The 24,542-nt window shown below is 39.2% G+C and overlaps 1 protein-coding gene and 1 long non-coding RNA gene across 11 annotated transcripts in view; one reads left to right on the forward strand and one right to left on the reverse strand.

Moving 5' to 3' along the window:
- The window catches only part of LIN52 (lin-52 DREAM MuvB core complex component), a 41,720-nt gene that overhangs the window by 13,340 nt on the left and 3,838 nt on the right, over positions 1-24,542 (forward strand). Inside the window, exon 6 of one of the 4 annotated variants that reach the window (XM_042047106.1) lies at positions 8,220-16,791. The exons of 1 other annotated variant lie outside the window; for it this stretch is intronic. In XM_042047106.1, the coding sequence (XP_041903040.1) occupies positions 8,220-8,221 (2 nt within the window). In that variant the 3' untranslated portion in view covers positions 8,222-16,791. Of the gene's footprint in view, positions 1-1,884; positions 3,333-4,711; positions 8,139-8,219; positions 16,792-24,542 lie in introns of those variants that run through there. 2 more of the 4 variants (XM_042047104.1, XM_042047107.1) reach the window with 2 other exon arrangements.
- Positions 8,384-24,542, reverse strand: part of LOC121673622 — a 55,692-nt gene continuing 39,533 nt past the window's right edge. For 5 of the 7 annotated variants that reach the window (XR_006019264.1, XR_006019259.1, XR_006019258.1 and 2 more), the window contains one exon: positions 8,384-9,742. This is a non-coding gene — a long non-coding RNA (uncharacterized LOC121673622). Of the gene's footprint in view, positions 9,743-22,628; positions 23,980-24,542 lie in introns of those variants that run through there. The other 2 variants (XR_006019261.1, XR_006019263.1) reach the window with 2 other exon arrangements.

Here is a 24,542-nt window from a genome sequence, read left to right on the forward strand (position 1 = left end):
CTTGGTTCAGTTTCTGGCACTACCCCTCTTCTGCTTGGTTGGTTTATTTGCCTTCTTACATGGCCCTTCCTATTGCCCCACCTGTAAGGTGGGGTTCATGTTAGCTTTGTTTTGCAAGGCACTGGAAAAATCATGTATTTTGAAAAAAAGCATATGAAGCATTTATTTAAGTATCCTTTACTGTGTGGTGCTGTTTGTTGTTTCCCCCTGCTTGCTGCTATTATATGCCACAGGAAGGTATCATTAGAATACTGTGTCAGTCATCAGAAGTAAAATGAGAATATAATGATAAAACAGATCCTAGCATCAAGTGGTCTTCAGACTGGGGCTCAAGCAGGGTAACTAAGAAAAGTGAGGCTATTCTCAGCCATTTGCAGACATTATATATATGAAAGGATTTCTATTTGCAAGCAGCATAAAGGTTAGAAATTATTAGTCTGTATCCATTCTAACGCCAGAGATTATTTACCTGGTTCATTTGCTATGTTGCTTTTCAGTTTTCTCCATTTTGGATCCAGTGATAATGCATATAAAGCTATGTGAAAATTTGCCAAGCATTTTGTCACTTTATTGAATGCTTTCAGTTGTTCTGAGCATGAAGTCTTCTGTAAGATCAATAATGAACTTGCCACCGTACCTCTTGCATCTGCAGTAAATGCAACTTTGAACATCCTGTCTGTATAATGTTGCTAGACCGAGTCTGATAGTATCCATCTCTTATTGCCTCATTAACTTGTGAGCATTAGAACAAGATAAAAATGCCCTAAAGCCTCTTATCTGATGATTGTTGTAACCTTCTGAGTGCCATTAGTTTAAGTTTGCAATCAAATGCTTCCCCTGAGTATAAGGAGCACTGATTAAACCTGAAGTGTCCCCAGAGGCTTTTACAGCTGTCATGGGGGCGGTGGCTGCCCTGTCCAAAAGGAAAAGGGGGGCTGGAGGTCCCGCTGGGGGGGGCCACTCTGCAGACATCCACGTGGCTGCCCCAGCTGTTCTGCTTTGCCTAATGAATCGTTTTACAAGGAGAGGCTGGATATTGTCATCACAAGCTGCCTTCCCCAGGGACTGAAGCCAGCCTGATAATGACTAATGTTGGTGATAGTAATTGAAGTGTGATGGCTCTCCAGGGACTTTCACACACGCAGAGCTGTCAGGCACTTGTGGCTGGTACAGTCCCATGAATACCTCAGAAATGCTTTTTAATTGCTTGACTTTCATTAACTAGTTCCTGTACGTATCCTGCAGAAATATACATTTTAAGGAGATAGAGAAAAGGAGCCAAGGACTCTGCTATGACCCTTGGTGTACACATGTAGTTACTGTCCTGGCATGTTTCCAGTGAGGATGGCTGGGTGTTCTTGTTCCCCTTAGTCTTGGTGTGGACCTGCTCGGTGTCTGCACAGGCACGTACAACAGATTACACCTGAATGTACCTTTTCTGTTATGTCTAAGCCTTGTCTTCTTGATGCACAAAGATTGTACTTGATTCTAAAAGGAGACAATAACTCTATTTAAGAATATCAAAGGATTGCTGCTGTTAATAATGTAGAAGCAATGACAGCTATTTGCATTTTGTTAGGCATTGAAAACTGAATATAAGATAGAATAAAAATCTTGTAAAAACATACCATATCCATGTGTCCCAATATGACTGGAGTTTATGGGCATGAGATTTTGGGAGTTTAGGGCAGAGGAGTAACCAATTTATGTAAAACAGAGTGATTTTTGTTCTGAATATATTCTCACTTAGAAGTGCATCGTTGAATATAGCAGTGGGCCTGAGATAAAAATAGCCCCAATGGGGTACTGTACTCTGGACTTCCAGGATCCTAACATGAATTTGTCGGGGTGCTGAGATATTTTAAATTGTCTCTGTCTCTACAGGAAGGTTTTGCTGTGGCTTTTTGAGTTCTAGCTGGAGATCAAAAAAGGATGCTTGGTGCTGTTGCCAGCAGAGTAGACATACTACCTCTTCTCATCATATTCATTACAAGTTTGTTCTTCACCTCCCCCCTCCAGCGAAGTGTTGGCTCTTAGAAATTTATTTTGGTAATAAAACATTACTTTATACTTGCCCATGAAAGCATGTTTGAAGGCTGTGTGTGGATTCTTTAAAGTGTCCAAGAGATTGTTGTTCCCTAAGCACACTGCAAACCCATATCATAATGAAGTCTGATGAATTAACATGCAGAAAGTTCAGCTCATAACTTTAAGTGGTTAACTTAGACTCTTAAAATGTGGACCCAAACCTGTGGTTCGTGTGCTGTAATTTAGTTGCCAGTCCCAAAATTATATGTTTCGATGGGTTTTGGTTCTGAGAAAATGGGTGAGTTTATTCTTGCTATTTTTGGTTGCAATGAGGAGATAATAATAAAGTTATGCTTACTGCTTTTCACAGTTATAAGTCTTGACAGTAAAGCTGAAGGATATAGTTTAGTTATTTTCTTGTAATTTATCTTATGACTTGTACTGTAATTGAGGAGGTGGGAATGGGAAACTCCACGCTGTGTAAGTAGAGATTTTCAGTTTGTAATTTAATTTTACTGATTGGTTGCTACAGCACAAGCACAAGAGTGGAGGTAATTGAAAGACCTCTAATAACTGATTAAGTAGATTCCATTTATGTGTTGTTTTGAGCACTGTTTTAGTGAAAGCTTGTAAACTTTATTATAATAAGTTCAGTAGAATATATTTTCTGTGTAGAAATTATTTTACATTGATAGGGCATTTTCATATGGAGAGCTTTTTGTGCTGTGAGGCATATATCCACATATTGTTTAAACTTCAAAAAGTGACAATTATTTTGGTGTTACTATGCATTGTTACGTAAAATTTTGCTTTTCAGGTATTTGGTGATGTTTTACAAACATATGTATTATAAATAAGTATCTCTAAGTCTTTGCACAACTCCCCCCAAATGTATTATTACATTTTAAAGCTTTCCAAGTTTACTGGCAATTCAATAAATATTAGCTCCCATATTCTTCAAATTAAAATGTGACTTCTGTTTTCTCACTGTGGAGTTTGATCTGTTCTACTGAACCAGGTGAAATCTTGTTTGGTCAGTAGCTGGGGGGGAATATGAAGAGCCCGGGTGTTGCATTAAGCAGCACTGGTGCCCTTCTCCTGGAGGGCTGCTGAACTGTTATCCCTTGGTAGCTCTAGAGGGCTCTCTGCTGTTGGAAATGTCACATTTCTAATGACTTATGTGACAAAGGTCTTAATAACCTGTTGGTCGTTAAGGAACTCATAACACTTTTTTTCAAATGCTAGCCTCATTGTCATCAGCAAAATATAGCATATGCAGTTAGAATCTAATTTTCTCCAGTGTCAATTAAAGGGTCTCATTTTTATTCTGAACTGTGTTATACTCTGCCTGTAAATGCCTGTCACTTAAGTTACAGCACTTAAGTAGTGTAGGAAGTAATTTTTGTGTGTGCAGTTTGTGACGTTCCGTGTTAAATCGGTAAAAGTATGATGTTGCTGGCACTGACTGTGCAAGAAAGAGAGAAGATCATCATCTCAGGCTTTATTGTAATCATGCAGTTTGTTACTGTAGTAGCCTTAAAAGTAAATGGGCATTGTTTCAGGAGAATTGGAAATAAATGTGTAAGATGCAGGACAAGATGGGACAGGATGAAAGTATGAAGAGTAATTTTCAACGGAGTAATAGGTAGATGTTTGTCATCAAGTTCTATTGAGTGGCATTAGAAAGGAAGGAGCACCTATATAATACTTCTGCTTTTTATTTTAAAACCCTTTGGGTGTTATACAGGGATATGAATTCCAGTTCTGCTTGGTGGGTGCACAGTGGTGTGCTGGGTTTGACTGGGTATCTATATCAGACTTGGTTGCATTAAAATGGACTTTAAACAGGTTAGTTTGAAAATCAGTCAAGCAGTTAAAGATTGTAATATTGTGTAATAGTAAATTCTATTATCTTACAGTTTTGTAGGGTTTTTTTCCATATATGTGCCAGTGCTACATTGCTTTCACTCAGTTGTGTTTCAAAAGCAATGAAAACTAGAAATAACCAGAAGTAACATCTGTGAAAACTACAAGACTAGAAATAACATCTGTTTAGACTAGAAATAACTGCAACATGATTGCAGCTTCCATTTTCCAGCACTTTTGGACATCATGGGTTAGATGTCTATTATGGACAGTGCTGCAATGTTCTGTATGATAAGGACCTTACATATTGAGGGAGTGAAAATAACATGGAGTTTGATGCTCATTGAGCTTCCCAGTGAAAACATGCATCATGAGTGTGCTATTTTACGTGCTCTGTGGTGAGTTCTATCTTGTGTATTCTGGAAAGCCCTCGTTTGAAATTACCTTTGTGAATTTACTGCTGAAGGGGGAGAAGGTGAAGTATGGATAGACTCAGGAAAGGAAGAGGTTGTTTTATTTTCATTGGTAGCATTTGCAGTTCCCCAAGCAATGAGGGCTGCAGAAACTGGCTGTTGAGAGCCACAACTTGATTAGACGTTCGGGTCTGTTGTAAAATCCTGTAGTGTCTGTCTCTTGTGTCATCGTGAAAATCCTCCTTATGCAGTGGAGGAAAGGTATTGAGAAATCTTTCTTGTAAATTCTGGGTCTTTTTCCTTCTTCTAGGAACTACATTTCATAGTAGGAAAAATACGCTGAATCACCCTTATCTGCGGAAAACACAAACTAATTACAGTTAAGCTATTGATTACTTTTTCAGGCAGCAAAAAAATGCTTCTTCCAGGATTCGTTTCCCCATGCTATCCTTGACTTCAAACACCTGCAACATACAAGTTCTGGTTCTGGATGAATTCAAATGCTCAGTCCTCCTAGCATTTTGGATGTATTTATTGCACGTACTACATCTTTTCATGTCTAACCACTGTAATTTGAGAGGAAATAATATATTTTGTATTTAGGGTTATGGGTTGTATTAGTTCAGTTGAAGTGGGGATTTTATATCAGTTTTAATGCACTACTGCATTTTTTGTATAATGGAACCTTAAACAAATTAATGTAACTATGGAGCTTGTACTTGTAAAATCACAGGATACAGGTGTAGCCAGTTTTAAACTACATAAGATTTTGGAATGTTTTTTGAAATATATTTCCAAGTAATTGTGATTGAACTGAAATAATTTTTGTGAGATACAGTATTGTGGAGTGGCATCTGCATGCTCTTTATTTATGCTTGTTACTTTTGAATACTTTTGTAGTTAATAATCAGATCAGAATACTGAAGTCACTAAACAAAATGTCTCGTAACAGTATCTCAGAATTAGTGTTAACAGAAATGCTCTCAGTATGTTTGAACATACCTCCATCTATATTTCATATAACACTGTATATTGTTAAATCCTGTCAGTTTTGAGATCTAAAGATATTAGAAAAAAATTAGGCAAAAATATCCTTTTGGCTACTGCATCTGTGTGAGGGACATCCTCCTCATTCGGAGCATTTGAAAATACAATCCCTATATTTACTGTGTTTACCTATATTTACTTCCCTGTAGAGCTGTTCAGGAAAGTCACCAAAGGCAGAGGGGGACACATTGAAATGTACTTGGTACAAATTTGTATTGAGAAGAAAAAGGAAATAAACATTTTCTATAGTCTTCCATTCCTAGTTGTTTTCTGATTAAGTAACTAAGGTGGGTAAAATTCAGGTACACATGAGTTTTGGAGATCACTACACAGCTGACAGGGATAAAAAGAGTTTTTCACCAGTGGTAACCTTGAACCTTTAGAGGCCTGTGTTTATAAGCTTTATGTTATATGAAGCTGTATTCTAACTGCCTTAAGGTGTATCCAGTGCACCTGTAAGTCTTTTCACTTCAGGGTCTGCTTTTTACTTAGTACTCCACATCTCTTTTTAAAACAATAGAGAAGTGATCTTTTTTATTGTTTTTAGCCATTTTCACTTTTTGGTAATCAGCAGCATCACTGACCTTCTGTATCTGAGTTTGAATGTACAGTAGTGGCATTCCATTTTAAAATCAGTTTAGTTGAAATTATTATAGCAGAAATAATGTAAAGGTTGTAACTGTCTGCAGTTTTCAAAAAGCTGAACTTTATGTGTAGATGTGTATATTAATGTTACCTGGCAGTTGTTTTCAGCACTGTTCTGAATGTTCTATTCAAACTTTTAAAAATGCTTCTTTTTTTCTTTATTATTTTGACCTAGTTTTGTTGCATTGATGGCTGTTTAGTGAACTTTTTCCACACACTGATAGTAATAGGACAGTAATTCTCTAGTGGATGGCAATGCCCACTCTCTGAAGAGCTAGCTTGTGAATCCATGTCTGAGGTTCTGGTCTAAATCTCTTGGTCATGCTGGGGTCACCACAGTGTGTTTACTAGGCTGAAGTTGCAAAGTCCTCAGTGTCCAGGTTGCCTGGTGCTTCTCTGTTAGAATTCAGTGTGCCAGACCCATGGCACCCCTGTCTTTCATGAATGGAATTCAAAAAGACACTTAGATTTCCATAAATAAATTAGGAATTCAGTGGCTTCTTCTGGCTAATCAGGGCAGGCTGATAAACCTTGCTAGCTGTTTAATAAATGAATTGTGACTGATTACCTATTAATATGGACGCCTCAGGAATTCACCCTGGGGGAAGCAGAGCAGTGAAATAGAGAGGGGCATGGCCCCCTGGGAAATCAGGGCTTCATGTTTGCAGCTTAAATATCTCTGTGAAGTATCAATAAGGAGGTAATTGAATTTTGAACACAAACATGAGCGCCGGATGGATGAAGGAGAGGGGGGCCCTGATCATCTCTTCATGCCCCTTCATACTCCCCTCCCCTTCCCCTTAGAGACCACTCTAGTGAAGATAGATGCTAAATCCATTAAATAAAGATTAGACTGTATCGTGGTAGAAAATGGCAGCTTAGCTAGATCCCTGGGCAAATTGGGACCTTTAGCAATACAGAAAATTAAAATATACATTTTTAACAAGTGTGCTTTCGACACAGTAATAATGACTCTGTGGCTTGTGGGGTTTGCTCACCTTTCAGATCTGCTTTTGTTTGGTTATATCACTTGCTCTTGTTTTGAAACCAGCCTGCTTGGTCTCTCTGAAGCAGAGAAGACTTAGGGGAAGAAAGGTTATTTTCCCACCTTGCTTTCTGTCTTTGGCACTTTTTATTGGCTCTTATGCTTGTTATAATATAGAAGATCAGTACTCTTGTATTTGAATATGCAAATAATTAACTTTGGCTCCAACACGCTCAGTCACATGTTCTGAAAAGTTGTCAATAGTCTAGAGGAAGCATGTAGATGTAAATGTGATCAAACTTTTTATAAATGGTTTTTATTTTCTAAGAACATGGCTTTGTTTTTTATTTTCTCCAGATCAATTTTTCTGAATGCTACTCTTATGGAAAAGATTAGTATAGGGGTGTACATTGTAAAAGATCAATATTTTTTTTGTTACACAGTGAATTGTAGAAGCACAGCCGAAGTGGCATTCAAGGGGTGACAGTCTTTCTTTATGATACTGTGCTAGACATAGAACACAACCGGGCTTTCTTCACAGTCCCACATGCTCTACTGTCTGTTGCAGCAAGTCAACAGATCCTCCTGGGTTTTGCAGGCAGAATCTCATCTGTCTGTACAAGTACAGGACCAATTGCCATACTGGAGAGACTACTCCTGTTTTTCCAAGATGATCATTCTACAGAACAAAATCCAAAATTTTTTCTGTTTAATGATTTGGAGCAAAAAATGAGCCTAAGCCAATGTTTTCCTAGAGATAACTGCTGTTCCTTCCATTTAGAATTTTTTTTCTTTACTCTAGATAGTTTTGAGAATGGAAAGAGAAAAAAAAGGTTTTATGCTTTGCTGAAATACAGTGGACTGAGACAATAGTAACATGGGGGCTTCTGTCTGTTCTTCCACAACATCTCCCTGATAATACCACTTCCCTTTTTTCAGACTCCTCTCAAATATTAGCAGTTGTGCCCAGAAAACCCTTGATGCTGCATCCTCAGCTTTAACTGCTGAGAAGTGAACCCAGCATCTTCATTTTTTTGTTAAGAAGAAAAGTAAATGTTATTAAGTATAAGAAAGTATTAACATACACAGGTCGTTCTGGAGGCAGTAGTGAACGTACTGGGAATGTTTTGGCTTCCATTAACTTAGAGCTGCATCAGACATGGTTTTCTATTTGTTTTCCAAACTATCATCTGCTTCCACATCCTAGCAGTTTACTCTCTTGTTTTTTGTGACAGGATTTTGCATTGGGAACATCTGTTTCTTTCATCCAGCCATGCTTCTAGGAAGAAAAAACTTTCTAAGCTGCCTTAGCCTCAAAGATTCTCGTTTGTGGTGTTGACACCAAATTGAAAATGAGCAGGTACCACCTCCTAGCTAAATTGCAGTAATTGATTGTGTATGTGTTGGAGCCTGTCTCAACTGAAGAAGCCAGGTCTCAAGCCTCCCTTGGTAAGGGGAGATTACACCATTGGGATTACCTTTGGCCAAGCATGTTGATCATGGGCCTTCTTCATTCTTGTGCCTTCCTGGCCTTTGTTCTCTTCGCAAGGGGACAGTTCCTTTCCTGAACCCCACCCCTCTCTCTCCAGTTCTCAGTCTGCTCTTTGTAACACGTCTAGTTTCTTTTAACCTTAGCTGGCCTCTTTCAAAAAAGTCACCTATACCTTGACAGCCTGTGTCCTTTTTTTCTTATGCTACAGGCATTCCTTAGGCTTATTGTATTACCTGTCCCTCTGCCTGTTTTGGCGATTTTTCTGCTCTCTTCTTCGTGCTTGTACACTTAGACTGATTTTCTAGCTCAGGAGTCTTCCTTTGTAGATCCCAAATTTAAAAGGAGACTCTTGCTAATTTGTGCTGTAACATCTTCTGAAGGCAGGCATGTGCCAGGAACTTCACAAGCTTATGGCTTTCCATATTAAGGCACTTAGTGATGCAACATTTTAATTAAATTAACCAGAATTCCTAAATTGTAGATAGACAGATTTTCCAGATCATCTCAATATGAGCTTTTAGAGTGATCAACACTCTGCTGGTGTTTAATCCATCAGACTGCCATATGGAGTGTTGAAGAGTAGAATATCTGTTTATTAACAATTGTTTTTTCATGTCAGCATGTACAATTTTTGTATTTGAGGACCTAGGAGTGCAATCTGTTCCTGCATCTCTTACATGAGTTATATCAGCCTCATGCCAGACCTCATTTCATGCCAATCCCTCTTTTTTTACTGAATTTAGGTGAGCAGTAGGCTGTCTAAATGGCGTAATAGAGCAAGGGGGTCATTCTATCACAGTCTTCAGAAGTTCTTTGGTTACACTCTCACAAGGGGAATGTGCTCAGATGTCCTTTATGAGGAATTGCAGATATCCGTAGTGTCAGTGATTTCTGTGAACAGTTGAAACATGTTTAATGAAGCTTTGCAATTTGATTGACCATAATGTAAGTCATAATTCACAAAAGTCAGAAAATTGTTCAAGATCAAGCCAACATTTTATTCACCCTGAATTAATAAATATCTATTCTTAAATCCTAGGATATCTGGTGTTAGACTTCTCTAGGAATAGAATTTACCTGTCTCTTTAGAGTAGTTGTCTGTTCCATTTTATTGTGAAATACAAGTCTGTTTCTACTCGTTTAGCTGAGTGAATGCTTTCCATTGTTGGTCTTTCCAATGGGAAAAATACTCTTCAGGGAAGAGGAGAAAACCTTCTTGTATTGTGACTTTTTCATTGCTCTCTTCAGAAAGAAGTATTAGCCCTCCTAGAATGAGAGATGAGATTGGTGCAGTACAGGAATATGTTTTGCAGCACAGGCATCAGGCTCTTCTCATCAAATCTATTTTAAGATATTTTTCACTGTCAGAACCCCCTGAATTCTCAGCTGGAGTAAAATGCAGTCATTTTTGCAAACTCAAACATGTTCATAAAGCTTATTTGCTTTCTTAGATGCATTAACAGAGTGGGGAATAAGATGTGCTTATTAAGACAACTTCAAATTTGATACTTGTTTAGGTAAGGTACAAAGAGGAGGGAGCTGTTGGTATGAGTTGATGGTGATAGATGGAAAACAGTGGGAGTTTGCCTTTATTAGAGCTGTCTGTCTTACCCAGCAGATGGCATTGAAAATGTACCTGCTGCCCTCTCTTCTTGCTAAGCACTGCCTTAAATGAAATCCAAAATCCTTCAAGCTGGACTCTTCCCTTTGGTGCATAGCTGCAGATCACTTCCTGATGAGGAATTTGGAGTGCCCCCTGCCTGCTGGATAAAACAAAAGACCTGCTGCTGGATTCCCAGAGGGCACAAGTTCTTCAAGCCAGTGGCAACATCTGTCCCAGCGAAGGGCACATCTTAGGCTGGTGACTGTAGGAGTTTATAGGCCCTTTACATGTGTGCCAATGAGAAGAGGAGAAATGGTGAATGTTGATGATTTTTAGAGTGGGTATCACATAGTTTCCAATTAAATGATGAGGAAAGTGGGATGTAGATCTGTTGTAATGATTCAAATTGTAAGTGGTTATGGCAGTGAAACTGCGAAGTGAAAAATGTTTACTATGAATGAAGAGAACATCAGTTCTGTAACATTTTGTTTCCTGTCTATTCAGTACTCTTTTATTTTTATTCTCTTTTCAGTAAATAATTCTGATAATATAATTTTGTGCAAACACTACAGTGCTCATGCAAGGTAGTGGTTTAATACTCCTAAGAAGCCAGATAATTTGAAAAAAATTATAAAATTTATGTCCATGAAACACAGCTATCTTGTAGAGCTAGTGTGAATGCATGTGTCAGACTATGTAGCATGGCTTTGTTTGTCTCATATCATTTGTATTTTGTTCTATATTGTGACTGTAAGTTAGTAACATACCTATTTCAGAGTATTTAGAGCACAGTGGGAGCTAATGAACGTTGCTACCTTTCTAGAACCTATGGGATTAAAAATGCTTCCTTGCAGCCCCTTCATTTCCCTTATATCTGAGGGACCTGAGTACTTGTTGAAACTGGAGTTTTTTACTCCTCCTCTAGTGCCAAACAGATTGTCTGTGATCTCTCTTTCAATGACTGCTGCTCTATTGCTCATTTAACCTTGTGACCAAGTATAATGTTTGACTCTCCAGTAAGTCCAGGCATCCAAGCCATAATCTAAATCTTCTTCCATTTTTTGATATAACACCTCTGGAATAAAACCTTTCCTATCTATCCACACAGCGCTTATCCAAGTTCTTATAATATTATCCCTTTCTCAGAATCTTTTACTCTGATCTTACCAAATCCTGTTCCACTCACAAAGATGAGCTCCTTATTTTGATTGTGATCAAGATCTCCATACATTTCTACATACACTTCAGTATGGTATCAGACCATTTCTCCATTTCTCTTTATGTTTTTTCTTTGTTGTTCTGATGTTCTGTATGTTGTGGGTTTTTACATGACTTTTGTGTTTCTGAATGAAAACCTTGCTGTTTGGCAGAATTTTCTTGAGAAATCTGTCTGAACTTGCTGGAGAATTTAGTCAAAGTAATTGGGTTTTGTGCACAGTTGATGAATGTGGCAGCACCTCAAACCTCCTGAGCTCCTGGGATCATCCAAAACAGCCAGGTCCGGAATAGCCAGGTCCCCAGTATGGTGAAGCTGAGCAGATTGTTCTTCTCCTCTAGATCTTCAGGCTTGAGTGTATCTCCAAGTCACAGCAAATTATTATCCTATCTCCCACCTCTTCTGCTTGAATTTAATAATTGTTTATGCTTTACAACCTATGTTTCTGCGTAAGGTCTAATTATCTTCTCCCAGGAAGGAAATAAGTCTCATTCTCTATTTTGTAACTTTGGATACCCTGTCAGGCAGTATTTTGGTAGGAATAATTTTGAGATAGTGTGAAATACACTATTCACTACTAGAGAGCTTCTTATAAATCAAGAGTTTTCTTAATGAGAATGTGAGGGGGGGGGAGAAGAGGATCTCTTTGATTTTGAAAGGTTGTGCAGTTGTTATTTTACATCTCTGCAATTGAAAAGATAAATTGAAAATTCCAATTGACTCCCAACCCTGAAAAGAATGAGCAGGGAGAAAATCAGAAAACAAGTAATGGAAGCCGGTCAGATTAAAATTAGCAAAAGAAATGCTTTTTACAAAATGAGTAATTTGATGTGGAACTTTCTGCCACACTGGGATTATTTTTTTTTTAAACCAAGTACTTAGCAACAATTGAAAGGGAATCAGGCAATTAAATGGATGATAACATTTTTAGTTAGAGCAGAATAAAATCTAAAATGAAGTAGGAAATATCAGCCGTTTCAGGATATAAAACAAGTACTTAGGAAAAGGAGGACTCTTTCGGTAATAATTACTCCATATGTCTTCATAATGTGGCTTCCTAATTTATCTTTTCCTGTGATGCTTCTGATCTTGGGTGCAGTCAGACAGGATACCTGACTGGGTAGATTACTGATCCGCCCTGCTCTATCAATTCCTGTGCTCATTTACAGTTTTTATGACCACAGAGCAGACAGATTCTAGTTTAATAGGAAATAACATTCCTACAATTTTTTTAGCAACTAGTCATAGATCCTACTTATAGATAGGATTTTGTATACAAGATTTTAGTCAGTGATACAGAAATGTAAATTCTGAGCATGCTCTGAGTTACACCTCTAGAGAGAACACCATTATTAAACCTTTTTGAGGGTGTCCCTGGTGGCAGCTCCGTAGAGCAGGTGGCCTGCATGGCACAAGCATACAGGGAGTCAGGAGCCTGTGTCTTATCAGACCATATAATCTAAAAATCACTCAGCCTGTTTAGGTCTCCTGGGGAGATGATGACGATGACACAGGACTCTTATGCTAAAAACTAATTGTTGACCTGCAGAGGACGTCATTCAACACAAATCCCAACAGAAAAGGGCTGGGTGATGGATGTTTCTGGGTAGCAGGCCAAGCTCTCATTTGGTTTGCAACAGATATTTCTCTGGGTTGCCTCAAGATTTTCATGTCTAATACCTGGCTTACCTGAAAATAGAGAGCAAATTAATTAAAAAAAAAAGATAAGCTTACAATTTATGTTTACTAACGTATGTATATAAACCTGAAAGGAGCAAACAGTTCCTCCCCTGTCTCAGAGCATAAAATGCCCTCACTCTTCACTATGGTGCTTGGGTTTCCTGGAACATTAAGCTAAGCAGTGGGTAGGTGGAAGGTTAAAGGCAAGGAAACAGTGTTGAAAAGGAATACAGTAAGTAGAATATGGGAAAGGGATGTGGGAATGGATATCCATCTGTTGATTGAAACATGGCCAGTAGATCCAGGGAAGTGACGCATCTGCATCTGCAACGCCACATCCAGTGGTGTCCTCCATGCCCCAGCATGAAGAAGACATTGGTAAACTGGAGTGACTTCAGTGGAGAGCCACCAAGATGATCAGGGGCTGGAACACTTGCCCTGTGAACAGAGGCCAGTGGAATGGGGCTCATTTAGCATGGAGAAGAGGTGACCACAGGGACCTGATAGCTGCCTGCTAGAACGTGCAGGGAGGTTGAGAAGATGGAGTCAGTCTGTGCATGGTGCCGCATGGTGGGAGGACAAGAGACAATAATCGTAAATTGAAGCAAGAATGTTTCTGACTGGAATCAAAAGAAAACTTTTCCAGCATGGAACAGTCAAGTATTGGAAGGGTTGTCAAGAGAGGTTGTGCAGTCTGCATCTATGGATGTTTTTATGACTTGACTGGAGAAAGCCCTGAGCAGCCTGTCTGTTCTGAACAGAACATTAACTGGAGACCTGCCAAGGTTCTATCAAGTCAGAATGAATCTCTGATTCTGTGCAATTTTCCTCATATGATATTGTACTGTACACCTTATTCTGTCTGTTCTCTTCTGGTAGATTAAATTTTCTTCACTAACCACTTTTTCCTTGTATTCTCCTTTTACTTCTTCTGCTCTGCTGTACCTTTCTAACTCTAAATAGTTCTGATAGTTCCATTGCCACTGGACTATGGAGTCTTCAGACTTCTCCAGACTTCCAGAATTTCTTCAGTATCTCTCAACCCTCAGAGCAGCATTCCTACTCACCAAATCCATGGAGAGTCCGCATGGCCATCGCTGCCTTCTGTTTTCCTTTCTGAGCTGTCTTGTAGATGGTTTGCCATCTGCTTTGCTGCAGTGCCTGTGTTCTTTCTTCTAGTAATGGATGAAGAATTCTTCTGTTCTCATTAAAAGATAGTGGTGTCGCTGCATTCAGCTTTCATAAGAGAAGCACCTAATGGTAGACATGGCCTCTGACCAGTGGTATGCATGGACTGTAAATAAACATGAAGAGATTTTTGGAAGCAAAAGAGTACCAAAGCTTACTGGGCTACTCTCAGTAGACCTTCTGGAGCAAAAAAAAAAAAGGGGGGGGGGTTTGTTTGTTTTGGCTTTATTGCTGGGTTTCAGAAAACTGGAGTTTCTTCTGGCCTCTACTCTCAGGACATATCTTCAGACTCCGATACCCTCCATATTTCTTGTATTCTTAATATCTTCTTTAAAACTCATCAATATTAGAAGTGTGAAGGTCTTTATGAAAAATGTTCTCACATTTCCCTGTGGGTCTGGGAGGGTGTATTTTTGGGTGTATCTTTTACATCTGTTTTTACAGCTGAGCCTTGCCCAGTTGCCTTTAATCTCGTTAGCAGCTAAATTGTATTAATTGTAGCAGAACCTGCATTGTTTATACTTTAATACCTATTCCAAACGGCCTTGAGTGGCATTGCAATTTTGTTATGAAGTAGGTCAGATTAACACTAGTCATAGATTCTCTGAGTAACTACAGTTTTTTCCTATTCATTCGAACTTGACTCTACTAGCATTTGGATGCTGTAAAAACTGTAACATTTCTAAATCAGTGCATTTTCTCAGATGTCTTGTGAACAACTTGGAGTTGGTAAAGATGGTTTTGAATTTCCCAAATTTTCTTCTGGTCTCTCAGATACTCCTCAGCTCAGGGTATTGCTGCCGGAAGAGTTTTGTAGTGGGCAGCACACCTGAAACGTATGAAGTTATAATTTAAAATGCTGGAATAAAGCAAGCAGTGAATATACTAGGAAGGATGAGGATAGGGATAAGGGTAATTGTTACATAAAGTACCTTTGATTCACATGGAGGAAAGAATAAAATTATGGAGGCAGTTGTGAAGGTTTTCTTCTGCAGCCCACAAACTGCATATTGCTGCTCTTCCATAATTCTGTCTTAACAAAGCCTGAGACTTTGACCTTGGAACACTGAGATTTCAGTCATTTGCATATATTTGGCCATACAGACCTTGTCTGATTTTTGGAAATTTTGGAAGTCTTCTATGTAATTTGATGTATTGTATCATACTAATTGCAAAAGGAATCTTGGTTTAATTCATGTGTAAATCAAATAATATTTTTCAGTCAAAACCCATGAATCTTCTTTTCATAGAGGCCTACAATACTGATAATTCATTGTTGTGTCAAGGGCTGCAGTCATCTAAATGGAAAGATGTTTCAATAAGAAATCTTGGGATTAGAAAACATTTTAAAGATTTAGTCTGCTTTTTAAAGTAAAGACATACTTCTGGACAAATAAATACAGACTACCATATTATGAGCTTCTTCCATCTAGACATCTCTTTCCATTAAGTTTGTTGACAGAAGTTAAATTTAAAAATTCAGTTCTTCTTCACAGTTCAGGCCATTAGCTAACCTATTGACAAAGGCTAGTTTCTGCCTTTTGGAGGTCAAGGAAGCTGTACTGCTCTTCATCCAGCGCTGCAAGCCTCCCCGTAAACAAGCCTTGATGTCTTCGGATTGGATTTGTGTGCCCTGGCTTGCATAACCATACAGCTTGTATCCCAGTGTTATTAGCCAAAAGGAATATAGGGACTTACATAATCATTACACGATTATTTTTCAGTAACTGTACTGTAAATATGTAATTCTCTCTGCTCCTAATAACTCTTAATCCCTTTGTTTCTATTGGCTCCTGGGCTCAGATTTGGCTGTGGCCTCCATGCCCTGGCCACTGATAAAACTTGAAAAAATTGTTACTTTCAGGGTTCACCTGCTTTGCTCCCAGCAGTAAATATGTGCTCCCCAGCGCAGGCAGGGGCACTGCATCTGGGTGCAGTGTGTTGTGGTAGTGTGGGCAGCACTTCTGCCCCTGTGCCTTCTGAGAAGGGTCCATTCACCTCCAGAATGCTTTCATACCTGGCTGTATGTGTGTGTTCAGCGCTGACCTCTTTGCTGAGCTTCTCTGTGTGTTTTATGCCCAGGAGTTATTGAAGAAACAGTTTTGATCTCATTTCTCCATGGTGTTTGGTAAAGAAGATTCTTCCTTGAGATACTGTGGTGAGAAAATCTAAATTATCAAGAACTCTTGATCCACTGCAGGTGTTGGAAGCCAGAAAGATTATTTTCCTTTTGGTACAAGCAAGTAGAAAAAGGCCCTTTAGAGTGCTTCTTGTAAAAACATCACCCTATTGTGCTGTTTGGCTGCAACATCTGTGGGATTTGGTGGTCAGAGCTCTCCCAAGCTGTAGCTCTTCCAGTGATAACTTATGTTAGTAAAGTACCTTTCAGGTATATTTGAAAATATCCTCAACTTTGATGCAAAATTGCTTTTCTTACTGCTTTTAATATTAGAAGTATAACTCAATTTTTTTTATTTCAGCCTTACGAGATACTTGAACATAATTTTTCTGTGTTTAATTAGCTTCCTGAGTCAGTGCCTGGTTTTAGGTCTTGACATTTTTGGCGTGTGAAATTTTCTTGTGTATTTGACCTTGGCTTTATTCCAGAATAAATATTTTAAGCTGCTAGTTGTGTGTAGTTTTTTTTGTCTTTGGTTTGAGATTAGGGGGCAGACATAAGGAGCACTGAGAGAAGTGAACTGTATAAACCACAATTAGAATTGCAGTGCACAGGTGTCTGTAGATCTTACACAATTGCCAAGCTTATTTGTTTCTCAAATGATAGGGGCTTTGGGAGTGTATTTTGGAGAATAAAGGGAGCAGAAGGCCTTCCGTTTGTATGTTAGGGTTGTGGGTTTGGCTGTTTGGGGTTTTTTGGTTTTCTTTTTTTTTGAAATCCTGCTTTAAATTCTTCCAGACTTGATACATTTGATATCTTTACAGAACCAGCATATTGAATGGTTGAAAGTGATCTACTGTGGCTGGAGATGCAGTTTGTAACTGCCTTCAGAGAGGAATCAGCATTGAAGAATAAAAATTTCTTGCGTAATAGCTTTTCTTTGAGCATCAAATTAGGTCTTGTGGTTCAAAAATCTGAATGCCAGCATTGAAAATAAGAAGACTTGTAATAATATTAAAAGAGAATGACTTTAGCATCAAGGTTATGGGTGAGTTCTGCTGCAGGGCCTTGAGGATCTTTTTGGGAAAAGAGGCATCTTAAATCTCTATGCTAGTCATGCAAAATATTATTGCAATGAAAAAATAGTGAAGCGAATAAACAGCAGCTCACAGTACAGGATGCTTGATGCATCAGGAGTCCTAGTGTTCACTGTATTTTGCAATTTAATGCACAATATTTTTTTAGTTCTGTATTTCTGTATGCTCCACTCACTGTGTTGGAGCTGTATTCTTGGGATGTGAGGTTCCATTAAAAAATAAATAATAATCGCAGCCCCCGCTCCCCCCACATACACTCATTTTCTGTAATATGGTAATGATATCACCGTAGCAGTAATTACGGGTCATCTTCATTTCTTTCATCTCTGCTGGTTCTGATGGCTTCATTCCTTTGACGGAGAAGATTTGGCTCTGGGTGCTGTGATTATTTTGTTAAGCATTATTCGAATAGACAGGAGTGAGAGAAATTAATCAATCCAAATGCAATTAGCATCATGTTTAACCCAGTGATGGACGTCTCAAGGTGAAACAGCCAGGGGAGTTTCAGACATTATTATTCAATCCAGTGGCTCTTATCTAAATTATAATCAAGAGGTTTTTATTGGCTTTGCAGAGAGAAGATGTAACTCTTTCCCTGCTTTGGGGGTCAAAGGGATCAGATCTTTGGCCCTACAGGATATTGGCTGCAGGCAGCTACTAGAATTGGGAGGTACTGTAAGAGTTTACTGTAATATGTGGGTCACTCAGGGCAAAATACCTGCACATCCTAATATCTGTGGCCTGGGATATAAGTTTAGCAGCTCCCTAGTCATTGGCAGGGTCGTCTTTGCACCTTGCTTTGAGCCTTTTCATTGACTGACTTTGCCCATCTGTACGTGAATGAATACTGTTGGGAGTTTTGGCATTCGAAGCTCTGTGAACATCACAGTTTGCAACGGAATGCAAACAGAATGGTAACCTCCTTGCAAGGTAGGGAAATCTGGTTAGGAGAACAAGGTAAACTATTCTGCAGAGAAGGAATCTAATTTTTCTTAGAGCAGATATAATTTTATTATTTATTGATAGCAACAATAACATTTTTGAGGATTTATTAATCTGAAGCAGATCTGCTATCACTGCTGGATAATCCTGAATGATCTCTGAGATCTCTTACAGGCATAAGATAAACCATGACTACTATGTGTGGAGAAACCAAGGTGGAAAGAGGTCACGTAAGGATTTCATAATTCAGGAAAGCGTTAGGTATTTGATTACAATTCTTAAGGCTCTAGCCTTAGACACTCACTAAACTGTTTCAGTGGTTTAAAACTTTATCAGTCTCAGCTATTTACCACTTCTCTATCAGAGAGGACTGTTCTTATAGCACACTGGGAGGAGCAGTCCTTGTGCCTCACCTGCTCCAACTCACAGCCTGGCTTTGTGCAAGCTTTCACCTTCTCTGGCATTTCAAAACAAGCCATGCCAGACGGTAAAGTACAGCTGACATAAAGTGCACATTCTGCTGTCTCATTCACCAAGGGAAGGATGGTGATGTTTTGTACCAAGGGGGTGTTATTATTTAAAAATGCTGCAGCAAGACTTGACAGAGCTCATCTTTCAGAGCCTGAATTCTAGCACAGTTGCTGACTCCTTTAGCATACATCTTGTGCTGGTTTTGGCTGGGGTAGAGTTAATTTTCTTCACAGTGGCTGGTATGGGGCTGTGTTTTGGATTTGTGCTGAACACAGGTTGATAACAGGGATGTTTTTGTTATTGCTGAGCAGAGCTTACACAGAGCCAAGGCCTTTTTCTGCTTTCCGTACTGCCACACTGGCACGAGGTATATGCTGGGAGGAGACACAGCTGGGACAGGTGACTCAAACTGACCAAAGGGATATTCCAGACCCTGTGACATCATGCTCAGTGTAGAAAGTCGGAGGAAAAAGGAGGAGGGGAGGATGTTCAGAGTGATGGTGTTTGTCTTCCCAAGTCACCATTATGTGTGATGGGACCCTGTTCTCCTGGAGATGGCCGAACACCTGCCTGCCCATGGGGAGCAGTGAATCAATTCCTTGTTTTGCTTTGCTTTCTCTGTTAAACTGTCTTTATGTCAACCCACAAGTTTCCCAGCTTTTACCGTTCTGATTCTCTCCCCAGTTCTGCTGGTGAGGGAGTGAGTGAATGGCTGCATGGGGCTTGGTTGCTGGCTGGGATGAAAGCACAACAGTCTGTACTGAGGCTGTAACCCCATCTGTAAGGTGGGAATTAAACCACTGTATGTTTCAAGAATGTTCTAAAGCTTGATAAACTCTGCAAGTGCTTTGATATTGATTAGTGAGAGATGCCATGGTAATGCAAGCTTATTCCACCTGGAGGTTTATGCTGATTCTGTCATCTTACCTGAGGAATGTGTTTCATGAGTGTTAGGTGATTGCAGTAGTCTTCAGTGTCAGTGTAACTGTTCCTGAGGCACAGCTTGGAGTCTCTGCATGTGCCAGTTGTGCCTCCAGTGAAGGTGACTGACCTTGTTTTCACTAGCCACTGCTCTCCTGAGATGGTTGTTCAGCTCTCGCTGAAGTTGGGCATGGGGTAGCATTCACTGGTAAGTATTCGTCAAAGGCCAACAGTCATCAAGTAGCAGCTCATTTGACACTTATATTAGGAAGTACACAGCAGATAGCAGAGTAATTGGACCTCTTTCTGTGAAGAAAGAGGAGTGAGCTGGTGCCAGGTATTGATAGGATTTTGGGGGTCTGGTTTGAGATAGATCTGCATGGCCCAGTTTCTCTTTCTCTGACAGAAGTTCAGATTATGTTGTCTGGGTAATAATATTCTCCTGGTCTTGTCTGTCATATGCCTCTTTTTTCTTTGAGGGCTGTTCAGTAATATTGTCAATCTTAAATATTTTTGCTGATTTTAAATTATGTTTTTGCCTTCAACCCTCATCCCCTGACTTATTTTTTTATTTTTTGTCTGCATGCAATATAAGTTGAGCCCAACTAAAAGATGTGACTTTGCAATTGGCTTTCATAAATTCAGTCACTCCCACAGTTGCTCACAGGCAAATTCCTCTAGGCCTTTTTTATGCCCTGCCAACTAAGAAAAAGAATCATTGTGTCTTCTTATCCTAACATTGTATCTTAGCACATAAGAAATCATTTCTGATGCAACAGACTTGTGATAAAAGGTTAAAAACCAGAGAAGTGTTCTGCTGTCTTTCTGTAATTCATATTCTTTGCCCTAAAATGGCAATTTCCATTGACAGTGCTTCAGAAATAAACCTTTCCAGTTTTGTTTTCTGTGTAGTCCAAGGACACAGCTGTAGTTTGAGAGTGCATGATTAGTACTTTAAAAGAATCCTTCCATGCTGAAAAACAAGTTCTTTCGTTACCGTAAATATAACTGAATGGGAGGAATAACTGATAAGCTAACAAAGTATAACAGTGCCTAAGATAACCTTTTTGTAGGCAAGAATGTGGCATTCAAAATGTGACACTGCAAGACATTTCAGAGCTAAAAACATTGATTGTATTTCTGGGTTTTATTAGTAGCAAGACCTTTAGATTTCAGCAAAGCTATATTTTCAGGTCAGAGAAGGATCACAGTCAAATTTTTCCCATAAGTTGTACATCTGGGAGAGAAGCTAAGAAGTGCTTCTCAAGCAAGTGACTTTGTATTAAAGTATCTATAATTTGAAGATACTTGCAAGCTTTGTTTTGAGATTTTTAGATAAGCCTAGAAGTAGTAAGCAGTGAAGATATAATGTTCATGATGAATGTGTGATAAATACAGTTTGTCACATATATCTTATCCCCAAGTGTGTCGTGGATATATTTAAGTGTATATTGTGTTTAAAAAGTGTGCACGTATGTGTGTTGCTTAGGGATTCTCCTGGATGAAAGTTGCTTATGTAAGTATAAATCACTGTTTTCCTTGCTGATTTTAAAGCAGTAAATCCTTCCATTATTTCCTGGCTATCCAGACCTTATGACACAGTGTGTCCTGTGCTGCCGTATGTGTGAGAAGGCTTTTTATGGGGAGCAATCAGGCTGGACCCCAATCTCCAGTGCAGTGGTTTTTTCTAATTAAATTGTCACTGGAAGGAATATCCGGAACAGCAGTTTTCATTTTCAATCGAGGAAAAAACATTATGAGTCTTTGTCATTTGATTAAAAGTTACTTAACCTTTAAATTGCTACAGATGTAAAGATAGCTCTGAGTTTCCAATGTAATCGCCTCCAAGTTAAAATCAGGAAAATCTTTGTGTAATGAAACCCATATGTCATAGTGAAAGGATGCAAAGCACTGGCAGAGTGGGCTGCTCTAGCAGGAGATTCTGCACCCAATCTTGTTAACCAGGACTGCTTTTGGTAATCCCTCATCTCCTCACTTGTAGGAAATCAATCTGTACTACTGAATCTTTTCAACCAGCAACTACAAAATTTACTGCAGAGAGGCAGCTTGGGGACAATTGTAGTAAAAACGGAGCCTGAGGCAACAAGGCTAAATGTGGGATTGAGGGATTGAAGTTCTAAAGAGGAGATTATATTAAACCTTATTCTGCTCCCCTATTGAGTAGAAATGTCTCCTCCTCTTTTCAGCCCCAGCCTTTCCTACCCAGTACCTGTTCTTGAGATCTGCTTGTCAGATCTTGCCAGGCAGCAAACTTAATTCCTACAGTACAGCATTCTCTGTTAATTATAATAGCCTGATACCATTTTTCAATACATTTATCTGAAAGGGTTTATTCAAGCACTACTTCCAGTGCAAGCAGTGCTGATATCATCTTAAAGTGTTTTTTTCTGTGGAGTTCAGTGTCTTCCTCCTCCCTAGTAGGTGAGGTTAATTTGTACCCAAGCTATTGCGATGGTATCCATTGTTGATTTTTCTATTGTAGTAGATGCACAGCATAGGCAAGGTTGTAAATTGTGACTTGTCATGCAGATTCATGTTTCTGTTTCGTGCTGCGCAGCCTCTGTAGTGTGTGTTTGCTGGTACAATGAAACCTGTGCTCAAACCTTCTCTTCCCTTGAAGTCCATGGTTTAAACAACCATTGTAAAGAAAAAATCCCTGAGGTTTTCACTATAGTTTTGTCCAACCTTTTAATTAAAAAAATCTACCTCTGTCTACTATTCAAATGGCTTCTGCTGGTCCCTTGGGTAGTTGCTTAAAGCTGGTTTTACCCTCTCTCTTAGCCTTCAATCGTATTTGGAATGTGGGTGATGGTTTCTTCATTCACGAGCTCTTCCCTCACTCCAACAAGCTCCATAAGACCCCAGTGGAAATGATATTCCTATTATTAAGAATTCATTTCTCAGCAGCAATACTGAGCAGAGAAGTCAGTTTAATATTAGAGCCTTTTACTGTGCAAAATCCATCAAATCATACTCCAGTGCAGATTAAAGAGAAACAAAGGTGAAGGAATAGCCAAGATGTTTGAACACAGTACCATGTAATAAAAATTTGGCCTGTGTTTACCAGGACTACACTGAACTGTGGTTCTTGGGCAGATAAGGGAAGCAGCTGAAGCAGGGGAGACAAGATTGTTAATGTTGTGGAAACTTGCCCTCAGTTTGGCTGTGATTTTTCTGTCAAATGAGGATGTTTCTTCCCGGCCATTTTCATACATATACAAAGATATAAGATCCTTTTTCTTTCTCAGTTTGGCATCATATCTTTAAAGATAAAGCCCTGGTGCAAGCCTGAGTCTGTGAGGAGACGAGGAATACAGAATAGCAGAAGGCTGTCTCCTGCTCCTAATGGGATTTTGTAGCAGCATGTGCGAGTTTGTTTCAGAAGTCAGAAATGAACAGATGTTGGTATAAATTACCTCTGTGTCTGATGTCTTGCAAATTAAAAGCGCGGTTGGCATCGCTAAACAATTTCACCAGGTTGGGGGGGGGAGCGGGTGATGATTATTGTAGCAGGTCGGTAAGAATCTTTAAGCTGCAGCAGAACAGGATAGCAAGGATAAAGGAATGAAGAATAAAATGAGAGGTCTGTGAATTAATCAGAAATGTTAACATCTCCGATGACAAGTGAACAGGCAGGCACGTGCTCTGGAGCAACCTCCAACCCACAGTAATTTCACTCAGCGCACAGAAGGAGTCTATGCTCTGCCTGATTTATAGGGTGCAGCCCTCTTTGGGGGAACAGAATTGACATGCATTCGTATATCTCCTGTATGGGACTTGCACTCTGGAAAACTTTCCACTTTATCAACTACAGTTCAGCTTTGTGCTTCTCTCAGTTAAGAGTGTTTTAAAACCATGCACTATTGTGGCAGCAAGGCAGGGAGGTGTCAAAGAACTCAGTGCTAAGAATCTATTCCAAGCTGAAATTTTAAAAATCTTTCAGCTTTATTTAGTCATGTTCTTTGTGCATAACAACTTAGTTCCTGGCAAAATAGCAATTCACTCTGTTCTTCTGCAGTACCCTCTATCCCTGTGTCACTTCAGCAGCAGTTAAAACATACATCTTGGGGCTGGGGAGGTAGAGGTACAAATGAGTACTTTTGTGATAATTCATGCTGTGAATCAGAAGCAGGATCCCAGGTGATATAACTCACAGCTGGAGGCATGAGGCAAATAGTGCAGTGATCTGCTTGAACCTGCAGCCAGTCTGAAGCATGTTCCACTCAGGACAATGGACTTTGCAGCCTACAAGTATCAGTATGTAACAGGTTACATACTTTTACATACAATTAATTGTTTTGCAATTTTACACCTCGTGATAAAATTTTGTGTAAACAAATTAGAATGTAATAATTTAAAGAAGAGGCTTTAAAAGACACAAATTCTGACTTTTATGTAAACAATAACAAAATGTCTTTATCTGAGTGCACACTGAGTATTGTAAGCTGAACATTTTTATTATATTTTAGTCCTGTTCTGACAGATAATCAATAATGTCAAAAGAAAACTCAACATCAACAACAAACCCATCTCCAGTTTTTATGCTAATTTTGATTTCTGATGTTTGTCTCAGTAGGAAGTCAGGAATTGAATGGATAAAACAGAAAATTAATTCCTATCTCCTTCTAGACTGTCTTGGAGGCTAGGTGTGGGAAACATGCATGCTTTCAGCATTCCTGTGAATAAAACCCTCCATGTTTTGATGCCTGCCAGTCCAGCACAAAGCTTACACCTTTATTCAAAGGAATTGGAGGGGCACCATTGGGAAGATTGTCTTTCTCCAAGCCTCAGTTGCTAATGGTGGTGTC

Source organism: Corvus kubaryi, unplaced genomic scaffold, assembly GCF_017639235.1.
Source record: "Corvus kubaryi isolate FWS band 111438036 unplaced genomic scaffold, C.kubaryi_AGA036_p1.0 66, whole genome shotgun sequence".
NCBI classification, from domain to species: domain Eukaryota; kingdom Metazoa; phylum Chordata; class Aves; order Passeriformes; family Corvidae; genus Corvus; species Corvus kubaryi.